This window comes from Ciconia boyciana, chromosome 1 (genome assembly GCF_034638445.1).
Source record: "Ciconia boyciana chromosome 1, ASM3463844v1, whole genome shotgun sequence".
In the NCBI taxonomy this organism is placed as follows: domain Eukaryota; kingdom Metazoa; phylum Chordata; class Aves; order Ciconiiformes; family Ciconiidae; genus Ciconia; species Ciconia boyciana.
The window spans coordinates 40,797,078-40,811,224 of record NC_132934.1 but is presented as its reverse complement, the minus strand read 5'-3'; the positions used below and the strand labels follow the sequence as shown (position 1 = coordinate 40,811,224).

At 42.2% G+C, this 14,147-nt stretch overlaps 1 protein-coding gene across 1 annotated transcript in view; it reads left to right on the top strand.

Annotated features, from left to right (window-relative positions):
- The window catches only part of PTPRR (protein tyrosine phosphatase receptor type R), a gene marked incomplete at its 5' end in the record, with an annotated part of 140,143 nt that extends 133,239 nt beyond the window's left edge, over positions 1-6,904 (top strand). Inside the window, one exon of the mRNA XM_072879256.1 lies at positions 5,739-6,904. Within this exon, the coding sequence (XP_072735357.1) occupies positions 5,739-5,832 (94 nt within the window). The remainder of the gene's footprint in view (positions 1-5,738) is intronic.
- Positions 6,905-14,147: the final 7,243 nt, after the last annotated feature.

The following is a 14,147-nucleotide window of genomic DNA, read 5'->3' as shown; positions in this document are numbered from 1 at the left end:
ATTGAAAAAGGTTTGTAGTCCTCTCCCCCTTTTTAGTATTTCTATTATAAGATAACCTTTTTTTAATTGCTTTTAAACTCCACTGTAGAGAAGTGGAAGCAAACTCTGGTCTCAGCTACATCATTTTTATGTCATTATTTCAGCCATAGAAAAAGTAATCCAAATTTTCAGCATTATAACTGACAACACAATTTCATTGAGTGTATCTGGCTAATGAACTTTCTTATATGTATTAGTATCCTAGATAAACTTGGAAAGAGAATGAAAATCTGACCCAAATATAAACATTCATAACAGCAATCTCGTAACACAAAGCTTGTTATAAAAATTGTTAAGTCTTGTGATTTGCGCATTTCTGTATTTTTTTGAGTTTCAAATTATATAAATAGATTCCAGACATCTTGCTTAAGGTGCCTCAGCTCTTCATGTTCTCAGGCATTGCCTGGGACAAAAAGTATATATGTGTTTTAATTTTTAAAGACATTTTTCTGGGCAAAACTAGGTAACCAAAAGCTCTTTTTCTTTCCTTTTTCCAATTGGCCATATTGGAGAATGGATCTCACTCACCTGGCAGTCAGTTTATAGCAAGGATTGTTAAGGCAGAGCTTAGCAGCCCCTAAGACTACAGTAGGCACTGCCAGCCCAACCAGATCGCAGGTTCATAAAGCGGACGGGTATCACTGTTACATGGACAAAGCTCCATGAGACCAGCTTCCCCTGATGACCCAGTCCTGACGTGGTGGTTATTGGCAGGTGGCGTGTGAGATAAGGTCATTACATGTGGCGTGAAGCTGGCAAAATGAATTTAACATCCCACTAGACATGGCTGCAAGAGCTGGCTCTGGCCATAGCTGTGTTGCATTTCAGTTACCAGCATGGCCAACATTAGCAAATGGGGTACAGCCAGGACCAGAGCAGGAACAGAGATGAGGCTGTCTTCGTCATGATGCTGGCCAGCAGCTGAGCTCAAATTTATTCTTTGTACATCAGATTGCCCTCACAAAACAGAAAAAAAGAGAGTTCATCAGAAAAGGATGGTTTTATCTGACCACATAGGAGCTAGAAACCTGCCCAAGAGGTACAATGAATCATTTCATCTCTGATACCTCACCTCTGCTAGGATCCCAGGCAGGCTTGCTCACGCTCAGAGCTGCACCATCCAAACACAGACCTACTGGCGGAACAAACACACTCGATGGTATCTGCTTCTGTGTGAACTTTTTGTCACGTGGGCCCATGGCCACATTTCTACCAAAGTGAATCGAGCAATAGGAGAAAAGAGCTGCACTTGAGGGACTCGCAGTGATGCTGTAGTGATTTACCAAAACATTCCCATTGCCCAGCACACTCAGTGAGAACCAAACAAGCATCCAGATAAATTCCAGATGGTGGCAAAAAGTTATGCTGAAAAATAGTTTAATTAACTGCCTATGTAGCCCTTCCGGAAACAGAGTTTAAAATAGAGCTCCAACAGGGAATGAGACAGGAGAGAGCTGTTCCCAGGTAAGGTATGTCCAGATGCCACTTTCTTCTTAGCTGTTCAGTGTAAGTTAAGGGGTGAACGGATCTGGCAGTAATCATCTGTGCTGAGCTAACATGAGGAAATGGACCATCCACTCAAAATCTTGACCCAGGACGGAGATACAGCCATGCTCGGTGTGGATTCATAGAAAGACAGACCCGCAGGTTGCTCAGCTTACTTTTTTTCCCAGTTCATTTTTTATGTTTTGCAACAGAAACAGGAAATGTTTGATGTGAGGCATCTTCAAGACTTACTGTGATATTGAGAAACTTTGCACATTCTTAACCTTAAAGGCACATTCTTGGAATGACGTCCGATAACTTTGCTCTTGGCTCCTCAGACAGGATGAAAAGAGTTTCCAGTGTGCGTCAATTCATTGTTTAAGTGTTTTGACTAATCGTTTCAGGTTAAAAAAAAAAGCCCAAACCCTGCATCACATTCATTCTGGAGCAGACTGCATCCAGCTGCACTAACAGCAAGCCAGAGGGCAGGGTAAAGGACCTTTCCCTCCCGCGTGGCTGCCCAGGCAGAGCTGGTCACAGTCCCCGAGCCCTCAGGATACCAGGGGCTGTTTCTTCTGTGCACCACCCCAGAGAGTCCCAAAGAAGCAGGGAGCCCAGCAGCTCGCAGAGGAGCTGGCAGTGTGGGCTGGCAGAGGATGAAGGCTGCACACCCGGAGGTGCCATAGCTATGGGTACATCCTTTCTGGGCACTAGGGACGCGGGAGAGGAAACCTCCCTCCTTGAGCAGCTTTCCTCCTGAAACGCTCTTCCACGCAGCCTTTTGCACAAACTGATGTCTTAGGGTCACAGATAATTCATTGCTATTAAACGTGAGCCTTGCACAAGAACAAATGAGAGAAGGACTTGGGTGTCATCGGTAGATGAAAAATTGGACATGAGCCAGCAATGTGCGCTCGCAGCCCAGAAAGCCAACCGTATCCTGGGCTGCATAAGAGGAAGCGTGGCCAGCAGGTTGATGGAGGTCATCCTGCCCCTCTATTCTGCTCTGGTGAGACCCCACCTGCAGTACTGCGTCCAGCTCTGGAGTCCTCAGCACAGGAAAGACATGGACCTGTTGGAGTGGGTCCAGAGGAGGGCCACAAAAATGGTCAGAGGGATGGAACACCTCTCCTATGAAGAAAGGCTGAGAGAGTTGGGGTTGTTCAGCCTGGAGAAGAGAAGGCTCTGGGGACACCCTTTTGCAGCCTTTCAATATATAAAGGGAGCTTATAAGAAAGACGGAGAAAGCCTTTTTACCAGGGCCTTTAGTGACAGGACAAGTGGTCATGGTTTTAAACTAAAAGAGGATAGATTTAGATTAGATATAAGGAAGAAATTCTTTACTATGAGGATGCTGAGACACTAGAACAGGTTGCCCAGAGAAGTTGTTCCTGGAACACATCCCTGGCGGTGTTCCAGGTCAGGTTGGACGGGACTTTGAGCAACCTGATCTAGTGAAAGATGTCCCCGCCCATGGCAGGGGGGTTGGACTAGATGATCTTTAAAGGTCCCTTCCAACCCAAACCATTCTGTGTTCTATGAATCCTGTGTATGATGGCACTGACGAAGCCAAGTTGTCTGAACCTCAGTATAAGACTCAGGTGCCCCTAAGCTGACAGGGACGTGCACTCGTTTGCCCATATAGGGTTCAGAAGCACCATAACATCTTGGTTATGCTTGCTGGCACAGGGCAGATGTGGTAGTGCTGGGCTCAGCCCCAGCCAGGCTTATACATGCCTTCTTGGGGACTTTGTATGTTACTTCAGCACCAAAGAGGAAGGAGCAAGGATCACCCCCCCAAACAGCCTAGTGCAGCCAAACTTGTTTTAACCTGCCCTTCCTGCCAAGTCCTTCTCCCTGGATATGTTCCCTTCCTCCACCCCTTCCACACAGCAGATCTAACCTGGGAAGCGCACTCCCTTAGAGCACATCTTGGGGGAACATCGATGGGGGAGACAGGGAGGGAAGCTGGCTGGGAAGGCGTTGCGTGGGCAGGGCAGGACGCAGCAGTGAGGAGGAAGGAAGGAGGCTAAGCAGCACAGAGGACCAGAGCAAAGCCCTCCTGTCACCTTTAGACTCCTGCTGGATCTCCAGGCAGGGGACAGGCACAGAGGAGAGCAGCTGAAGGCAGCAGGCAGCCAGGAGTTATGAATTTGTGGATGTCTTTGTTGGCAAAGCTAAGAGGCTGCTGCATTGTGCACCGGATGGGACCATTTAAGGGCCTGTGATTTAATTCCTAGGAATAACATATCATAGTGGACATGCGGCTCACTAAAAGGTGTTTTACAGTTGCCTGAGCTCACTGGAGGAGCAGAGACAGCTGGTTGCTTGCTTAAAGAAGGAGGTATTATTTTAATTGTTTTTCCTGCCACAGCCATTTAACCATCCAGTAGCACTGAAGAAAATAAAAGATGGTTGTCAGTAACATTCTTTAATACTAAAGGACAATACTTGTTGAGGCAGTTTTACCATTTTTCATATAGCTTTGTATATCAGTAGACCCTTTTGTTGCTAGCGTGTCTGAAGGGATCACATGGGGGTTTGTCAGATCTCCTGTAAGATGCCTGGCTTCGACATTGGTCTGGATCCAAATCTCTCACAAATTTGATTGTTTCAATGAAGATCTAGCCAAATACAATACACACCTTAATGTCTTCCTTCCCACTACAGCCATTTACTCTTTGATCCCCGCAAAGGTAACTAGCTGCTCCAGGGTATGCTGAGGATGAACTGGGGGCTTGGTTCTAGAAGCAGAGTAGGTAGCTTTGAATACCCTGATAGATGAGGTAATAAAAGTGGAATTAAGTAAACTTGAGGCTTCACTCTATGAGAAGTGAGACCTAGAAGACCTTAGTACTGTCAGAAAGAGGCTTAGTTTAATTTCAGAGCTGAATGGTACCACTCTTACTAAATATCACACCTACCTCCTGTAGGACATCATCCCCTTCCTACCACACTGCAGTTGGCACTGGAGATGTGGGACTTGATCCTCATACTCAGACCTGAAAAAGGGATTGTTATCAGGTGAATGTATTAAATGTAGGTGTTGTGGTTTAACCCCAGCCAGCAACCAAGCACCACACAGCCACCCTGGTGGGATGGGGGAGAGAATCAGAAGAGCAGAAGTGAGAAAACTCGTGGGTTGAGATAAAGACACTTTAATAAGTAAAGCAAAAGCTGCATGCACAAGCAAAGCAAAACAAGGAATTCATTCACTCCTTCCCATCAGCAGGCAGGTGTTCAGCCATCTCCAGGAAAGCAGGGCTCCATCACACAAGACAAACACCATAACCCTGAATGTCCCCTCCTTCCTTCTTCCCCAGCTTTGTATGCTGAGCATGACGCCATATGGTATGGAATGTCCCTTTGGTCAGTTGGGGTCAGCTGTCCCAGCCGTGTCCCCTCCCAGCTTCTTGTGCACCCCCAGCCTCCTCGCTGGTGGGGTGGGGTGAGAAGCAGAAAAGGCCTTGACTCTGTGTAAGCACTGCTCAGCAATAGCTGAAACATCCCTGTGTTATCAACACTGCTTCCAGCACAAATCCAAAACAGCCCCATACTAGCTACTATGGAAAAAATTAACTCTATTCCAGTCAAACCCAGCACAGTAGGCATCTAATCCAAGCTGGCTTTAACTAGTCCTTTTTATGGTCACGTTAAACTCTTTTGTATTGTTGGTGCTGAAATGAGTCACTGCTGTAAAATTTCTTAGGTGGCTGCTGTTCAGACAGGATGCATTGTAGGCGTTAGAAAGAGGACAGGAAGAGCTGTTCTCTGCACAGGCGATCTGAGGGTCACCAAAGGTCACATTTTTATTAAAAGACAAAAATGAAAGGCCAGATTCTGAATACTCCCTTGCTCCATCAATAGTAATGCTGTGTCCATGTATCTGGCCTTCCTTGCCCAAGTGACTGAGCAAAATTCTCTATCAATCTGTTGAATCTGAAATATAGGTTTTAACAATGTAGATGCCAGATGTTTTCCTCTCTAGTTCTTACCCTGATGGAATTGGGAATGGTGGTTCATGCTGGGCATGTGCTGGATGGCGTAAGTTATGAAGAAAGTACTTCTGCTCAGGCAAATCTCCCACTTACTCAAGCAAACTCTAAGTCAAAAATTGAGAAAAAGGCTTGTATTATCTGGTGGTCATGGGGCTGGCAGGGGCTGGAGGTTGTTGCGTTCTTAAGAAATATCATTCCAACGTGTTTCCTTTTCAGGGGTGGAATGGTTCAGACCAGCGAACAGTATGAATTTGTGCACCATGCACTGAGTCTGTATGAAAGCAGACTTTCTGCAAAAGCTGTCCAGTGAAGCCAAGGAGGGTAAAACCGAATGTCAGTCTCTTGAGGTAATTTGTTTCATTACCTACCAGCAGCTTCTTCAAGGAGTTTACTGCAGTGGGAAGAGCGGCTTTGAGGCCAACTTCTGAAAGGATTGTGGGCGGTTTGGCAAAACTATAGAGATTGCTGGACCCTTACTGTATATGAATGTATTGTGAGCTTCCCAAAAATTATTTATAAAGAAGGTACCTTACTGAAACTACACATGGATTTCACGTATATATCTAAAGGTGGGTTTAATTCTGTAATACTGATATCTGCCATATGGAATGTATGTATGTGCTACTGCTGCAGTCGGATGGACATTGGAACTTTCACAGAAGAAATGTTTATCAAGTGTATAAATGCTTTAACGTTTGCAAACTGTCTTGTGAATGGACTGTCAACTGTACTGTAAAGTGCTATTACTGATTATGTGGTGAGCTTGTTTCTTGGCCACATAATATTCTTGCTGCTAAAATTGCAAGTGTTCAATTATGGATTAAAAAAAAGAAGATGAGATAATAAAAAAATTAAAAGTCTTGTTTTTGAAAATATTCAAAAGCAGTTAATATTTTATATGGAAATATATGTTCTTCATACTATTAACTATTAAATGTGTATTTACTGTAGGTCTTACAGAGCAGTTGCAGAGCACAATGTCCGTTATTCAGTGTGTATGTATTTACCCTATACTGTTGATTGTCTTAGAACATGCTTCTGCTACGGACCCAAATCCAGTGTATTTGTAAATTGTGTAAGTCATTTTACTTTTAAAAGAAACTTTGTAGCATATATTAAATGGTAAGGATTTTAAATATTTGTCTGTCTTTTATTAATACAGGATTTTTTGCTTATGTTGTTTATCTGCTCTGTCTCTTTCAGTAAGAGATAGATGCCTTTAGTGATATGAACTGTTCCATGACAGGTTATACAAGAAAGAAAATGCTGCTATGACTGTTTCCTTTACCGTTCAGTAAGAGTTTGTTTTTAAGAGAAAGGCAAAGTTGGCATTATGACTTACAGCACTGGGAGGTCTGTTTACAGGGTATAATGAGTTTTTAATGCAGTGATGTTGACTTTGCTTCATACTGCTAATAAATTACACTTGATATAAAATATTTACTGAAGTCTCTTCTTGCCTAGAGTAGTTGATGCGCCACATACTGCTGTACCCCCATAAACAGGGACAGCCCAGTACAGTTTGGTTAGCCTCCACCATGGCTTCGGACCACTGGAGAGCCAATCCGGAGGACACGGGCAATCTCCCACTGACATGGAGCAAGGTGGATCACCTGATGGGAAGGCAAAGCCAGCATCACTTGATCCCTCGGGGGGAGTTTGTGTAAGACCCGGTGCAGACCTCAGAGCTTTGCCTCCTCCTCTTCCCCTTCTCCTCCCCCTCTCCACTTGGCTTTTAGAACTTGTGGAGTTAGAAGTATCAATATCAAGATTTTGCTTGATTACGTATAGTTACAAAAAAATGTGTGTTTGTTCCCTGGATAATACAGTATATACTTATTCAGCACCATCCAGATCACCTGCAGACTTGTAATGTTTCACAGGCAATGAATTACACAAAAGTATAATCCCTTTTCTTTATTCAACATCATCTCTTTTAGCTTCCTCCGTGTTTGAAAACCTCTCTATCTTTTGCTTGTATTTTTCCAAAATAAAGCAACTAGTAAACTCTGAAGAATCATATGAAAGGACAAAGTGGTGTAAAACTCCCCAAAACAATTGAATAGAAGGAAGTGCTCGTCACTGACTTTTTCCCCCTGTGAAGGCACATTTCCTTCCTAGCCTTCGCTTCACTTATCTGAGGTGGTTTTTTTTAAGAGAAGCATGGAGAGTTGCTAGAGGGAAAATGGATCCTTTATTTCACGTCCTGGTTTCTACCTGTCTTGCCTTGACATTCTCAGGTAAGTGTCTCTCCCCACTTCCCCTCCGCCGTATTGCTCTTTCTGCCGCCGAGCAGAGCCCTCCGGGGCGGCTGGCGACTTACAAAAACCGAGTCACTTATTCGCTTGGGCTCATACAAGAGGAATGGGGGGCAGGGCCAATGTAGCCCGTTCTGTTTAGATTTCTTTCCAAAGGAAAATAAACTGTCTACTTCTATGCTGGAGATACTTCTTCTTTTTTTTAAGAAGATCTCCTGCTAGACAATCCAGGAGCTGAGCTTTGGGACAAGTTCTTCGAAGGGGAGATTCCTATTTTTCATTCCTACTTTGTGAAACTTCCAGAGCCAGGAGCTTTCTGTGATGCTTAGTTAGAAAATACCCAGGTCTGTAAAAACAGGGGGATGACAAACCTCAACAAAGGGAAATAAATACACGTTGGGTTTAGCACTTTGTAACTAATGAGGCTGGAAATGTTTGAGTAACTGAGATTATAAAAAGAGAAAAACCTAAACAAGATGTGGCAGAGAGGCTGCATTTGAAATACCCAGTTCCGTGTTCTGTAACCAGGAGGGATTTTGCCTTGGTAACTTCGGGGTTTTTTGATGAATGCATTGTAGTTCTCTTCATTTGAGTGTTTGGTGTTGACCTTTAAGCGTGGTGGCACAAAGAGCTAATCTAGGGTGAATTAGAATGGTCACAAAACTAACAGCTAGAGACGTTGGAGTAAATCCAGTAAAATAGATGTACTTCCTACCAGTAAAGAGCCTCCATTCCTGCAATGGCACAGACACTGAGAGGCACACAGATTTGGGAATGTCCTCTTGTATGTTTTCTTCAGAAACACTATGAGTTTTACTAAAACAATTTCCAAGCAGTAAATTATATTGTAAAAAGACTGTGTCATAAAACAGAAAAAAAGACTGAGAGCTTATGTAGATCTCTGTATGCTTTCAAGCAGGGGAAGTGGGGTATTTCGAATTGGTATTTAAAGTTAATAGTTCTTGGATTTCTTTTATATCCAGTTTATTTTTTTCTTCATTTTTATATATAATGAAGGTCAAAGTGACCTTTGTCACAATAGTTTGCTTTTTGCATTCTCACTCTTTACATTACCAGCACTTGCATCATGTGGGTTGTATGTTTGGGGTTTTTTTAGAATAGGTTCAACACATGGCAAGTTCATGAAAAGTTCAACATATAGAAAGTGGGAAGAGAGATTTATTTGCTGATGTATTTTAAATCATCAAGAATTTGCTTTTTGTTAAATAACCATGTGTAATCTATTGTATTTTTCTGGAATTTTCCTCTTCCAGAAGGGTTTCTGATTATCCATGTCCAGAAACAGCAGTGTCTTTCAGAAAAGAGAGGAGTCATTATGGAAAAGTGCAATATGACCAACCTCAACCAGCAGTGGCAGTGGAGGGCAGATGACAGGCTCCTCCATGTGAAATCTGCCCAGTGCCTGAGCATCTCTACACGCTCTGCCCTGTCATCTCGCAGCATCATCGTTGATTGTCCCCAGGCGGTCAGGTGGACTTGCCACGAGGAGGATGGGCTCCTGAAGGTGGCCAACAGCTCTCTCTTTCTCACAAAGCAAGGTCAGAAGGTAATGGCCAAGCAGAGTAAGAAATACCTTCATACATGGATGCAGCTAGAAGCCAGCGAGACGGGAAAACCTGTTTATGTAAATCTGTGCTCAAAGCAAGGTGAGCTACTCCGTCAAGGAAGTATCCTGGAAGTTTTGGTAACAAAAATGTCTCTTTTATGCTAACTCAAGTGTTAAAAATTATGGTATTTTATTGATACAGAAAAACGTTTTTCATAGTTGAAAAGAGTTTAGAGAACCATAAAACGAACAGCTGAGATGAGTGCTGTCTTTCTCACAACTGGTGGGGTTTTTAAGCCATTTTGTATTTTCAGGATGTCTCTCCTTTTCTCTAGTCCCAATCTTTGGATCAAAGTGCTTATGTGTAAGCTCAGCTCACTATTCTTGTGTCATTTCCTTTTTCACTTTTAAACAGCACTGTGGGTGCTAATTCCTAGTGCTTTTAAAAAATATGGATGTATAAAAGTCCTTCTCCCCATTCATTTTATCATACAAATCCAGATTCAATCTGTCAAGAGGAAGAAGGCATCTGAAAATCAAATACAAGCACAATTATTTCTCTGATTAATCCAAATGCATGATTAGAACAGACATATGGCTTACACATTGACATGTTTACACAGTGCCACTTTGCCCTTAGATGCAATATATATGAGAACACTCAAAATCCTGAAAATAACGACCTGAATCAAAAATCTCAGAAATTCTTGCAATAATGCTTTGAAATGCATGGGTCTGTGCACATACTTATAGATGTGCTGATATACCTGTGTGGTTATATGTTTCCATATCCATAGCAAAAGGAAAGGTAGAGCAGTTTGAATACTGCTTAATAACACTTTCCTTGATGTCCTGTTGTCAATCCTTCCTGACAATCCCATTGACATTCTTCTTGCACACTATTAAGCAGTTCTTCATGGTAAATAAGAACAACCTGCAGTGTTAAGCTTTTTATTGGGTAACACACAATTTATTCTTATCTTTACAGGATTAAAAAAAATGTTGTATGACCCAATACTTTTGCATATGGCCAAGCTTTCAGAACGTTTAAAACAAATCCGTGTTCTTTCTAACCTCCCGTTCGCTGTAAGGCAGGGTACCATTTTTTTCAGCAACTTTGCACTTGCAGAACTCTACTCACAGCAGCAGGACTACTTACCTGAGTGGAGGTCTGAAAGGACAGCTTGCAGAATCAGGGAATGGAAAACTGGCCAAGATGCCATTCCAGCCCTCCCATATATTTTAGAGATCAAAAGGGCAAAATCATTTGAAGTCCTGTGTATAGGGTGAATATGGCTTGCTTATTCAAAGACACCATGAAAAGTTAAGACGAGGTACGCAAGCACTGTTATTTTCTTTAGATAGCTGGATGAAGTGTCGCCTAACAGAATTAAAGTAACCTTACATCCTTTTCTTAATCGTCCTCAGAGGAGAAGCAATTTAAGACCAATGAGTACTGAGTAAGACAATTGTCGTGGGGTATTAAAGCACCTTCTCATCTATTTACTGTGCTCAGTCCTTTAATGAATTTGCCTTAATTTTCCTGAAATTCTCTCCATAGACAGGCCTGTAAATCCACTTTAAGAGTCTCACTGTGTCAGTTATCTCCTTCTTGACAGCTCTGGGAAGCTCTGCTGAGAAATCAACAGTACATTATGATCCTCAATACCTAACTAAGAATTCCAGGTATATAAGAAACTCATGAAGAGTTGAATAGTGCAAAGAGATTAATTTTTCAAATAATAATAATTATTAATAATAATACAAGAACAAAATCTAATGCCCACAGTGCTGGTCTTGACATCCATGTGCATGTCAAAATTTTCAATGTTGAATGTGTAAAATTAGTCTTCCAAGAACATCTGTCTACTTTCAGTGAAAGCAGCAGTGGATCAGCCTAAAATAACATATTCAGTCTATATTTAGCTAAGATAGTAAAAACTGACCAAAGTCTTTGGAGCTGAAATAGCTGTAAGTTTTTCTACTCCTGACTAACACCATATTTTTATATAATTTACCCTTTGTTTTCATAGTGGTCATAAAAATAGTTATATTTTGGCAAAGGAATAACTCACTGAATTGCATCCCAAACATCTTATCAGCCCAGATATAGTACAAGCTCCAAACCCAACAACTGCAATTACCTTTTATTCTCGACCTAACTCAAATGCCAAGCATGATTTTTCTGAGCCTGGGGAAAGTCTGAGCTTGGATTTGGATTTCAAATCAGCCATCTGAGATGTGTTTGGATATACATTTTTTGCTACAATCCTGGCCTAAATGACTCTTTGTGGAAATCAGGATCAGTTTAAATATGTATCCCATCTCTGTTCAGTCAGAGATCACTTGAAATCTAACAGCAGACAGTCCTTCTCACACAAACCCATGTTTGAATCTGGCCACTGGCTGAAACAGCTAACATGAAGAAGGGCCACGAGGTATCAATCTCCCTTGAGATGGTAAGACTTCAGTTCTCATCAAATTAATACGAAGTTCTGGGCAGTGAGAGGAATAGTCTCTATAGTGCTAAGGCCGCCTTTTCGCTAGCCAGCCATTGGGGTCAGAGCTTCTATAAGCCCAGGATCCATGAGAAGGGACAGGAATGGAAACAGGGAGGAGGAAGACATGGGGAAGGTGAAGGGGTAGAAGGCAGGATGACTGAAAAGAGCAAAAATTATTGCACGCAAGTAACAATTGTGGAACAAACCCCGTCTCCTCTTGTATGTCTGGAAAGCACCCAGAGCACCACTAATGCTGACACACTAACGCTGATGTCACTTCTGAGTTGTGTAAGCAATTCGTACAAGCTTCTTTTGTTCTGGGTAGGTTAGTTTCAATAAAATATCCAATTAGAGAACAGAGACAATGCTCTGTGGCACCTCAAATATTACCAACAAAGCTCAAAACCACTGCAGACCAAAAATTATTCACTAAGTGGAGAATGACTTCAAATAGGGAGACACAAGTCCAAGCTGTATGCTGCAGTTATTCACTGAGATCTAGAGACTGTCACACAGCCTATAGAGCAGTCTGGATGCAGAAGGTGACATGAACTGTTTTGTAATATGATGCTCTGCATTGCATTTCTCTTCTACCATAGCATACATAGCGTGGACGTCTCCTGAAGGAATTGTGGCTGCAAAACACTAGAACTGTGCATATCAAGACAAAGCCCCATTCAAAAGAGTAGCTGATTTTGTGGAGCAGAATGGTTTTATTATTTATTGTTATGTGCCAAGTACTTAAGAACCATAGTGGGATCTACAAAGATATAAAACAAGTTGGACAAGGAATTCAAATAACAAATACAGCATCTTTTTATCTCTTGTTTTGTTTGCAGTCTAAAACAGACAAAATATCAGATACTATGTTTGAGCCAAAGCCTGATGTGCCATCTGACATTCAAACCCTTACCTCCGCAGTCCTTCCTCCTTTCTACCCCAGTTTCTGGCCCTGTATCTTCTCTTTCACATGGGCTTCTCTCTTCCCCTTATCCCATTTTCAATTTGCCTGCTTCATATCAGAACCTGAGCTTACTGAGTTCACATCCCACTGCTGACATGTCAGTGGGTGAGATGGAGGGTGGAAGACACCAGAGCAGTGCACGCTCCGAACCACTGGAGCAGCAGTAGCAACTGCAGAACATGGTAAGGGAAGACACGTGCATCTTCTTGGCACTCTTGGGAAAGCAGAAGGGCACCAAAGAAAGCTGGTAGAAGCACAGAAAAGGCAGCACTTTTGAGATCATGTTAATATCTCTGGGCTTTAATTTTTCCAAACCTTTAGTGTTTGTAATGACTGCAATAATCCATCCATAGGTGCACAACAGGTTGGATTTTTGTGTGTGTAACATTTACAAATTTCTCCAGGATAAACTAGAACAGTGAGAATCAATATTTTCATTCCACCTTCGAGTTGACCCAAAACTTTTTTCCTAAAAAACATTCACTCAAACCCATTTTTATCTCCCTGAATTATTATTTTATAGGATTTTGTAAGTAAAAGAGTTTGCTAACATCTATGTGCACCCATGAAATGCCAAAAATTACTTGAATCTTCTTTCTTTGGTCAAAGCAATACATGGCTGACCACTTTTGCTCTGCTCCAGCTGAAAAAAAAAAGGCATCAATGTCTGATCCTTGGAGATAATTACAAGACCTTGTACACAATCCAATAGCATACTGACAGAAGCTCAGATACATGTGTTTTTACATTTTGTAAAACGAAATTGAAAACTCTGCAGTATAGCCTAAGTCTTTGGTTTTTGTAAATTTTCAAAGTCTCAGTGAGCCACAGTGCAGACAGTACAGAACAAAAATCAGCTCAGCTACTTTCATAGGGAAAAAACGGAACGATATGAACAGCTTCCCAGAACAACCAGGAGTCCTGCTTTACTATTTCATCTTCTGCTGTGAGCGCTAACAAAGATGCCAATTCCAGACAACTATACTGATAATTTTCACTGTTACATTCTCTCCCTTTATTTTGTATGGATCTCTGTGTAGAAGCTGGAGTGGGTTTCAGCTTCTAGGTGTCTACATGTAGGTATCTGAAGGAGGGCTTATTTCAGTTGCCTCAACATAGGTGCTTTTGCCATTTGAGATGGTCCAGGATATCCCACCTGACCTCTGACTGCCTACCCAGAAAGACATAGGTCTTCCATAGGTGCTATGAGAGCCCTGAGCATATGTTTCAGATGTCCTAGGGCAGTTCAGATTGCACTAGGCAACTCTGTTTAGGCAACTGAACCAAGTCCTAGGTGTCTACAAGTAGTTACCTTTCTGAGCTCTCTTCAGTAGA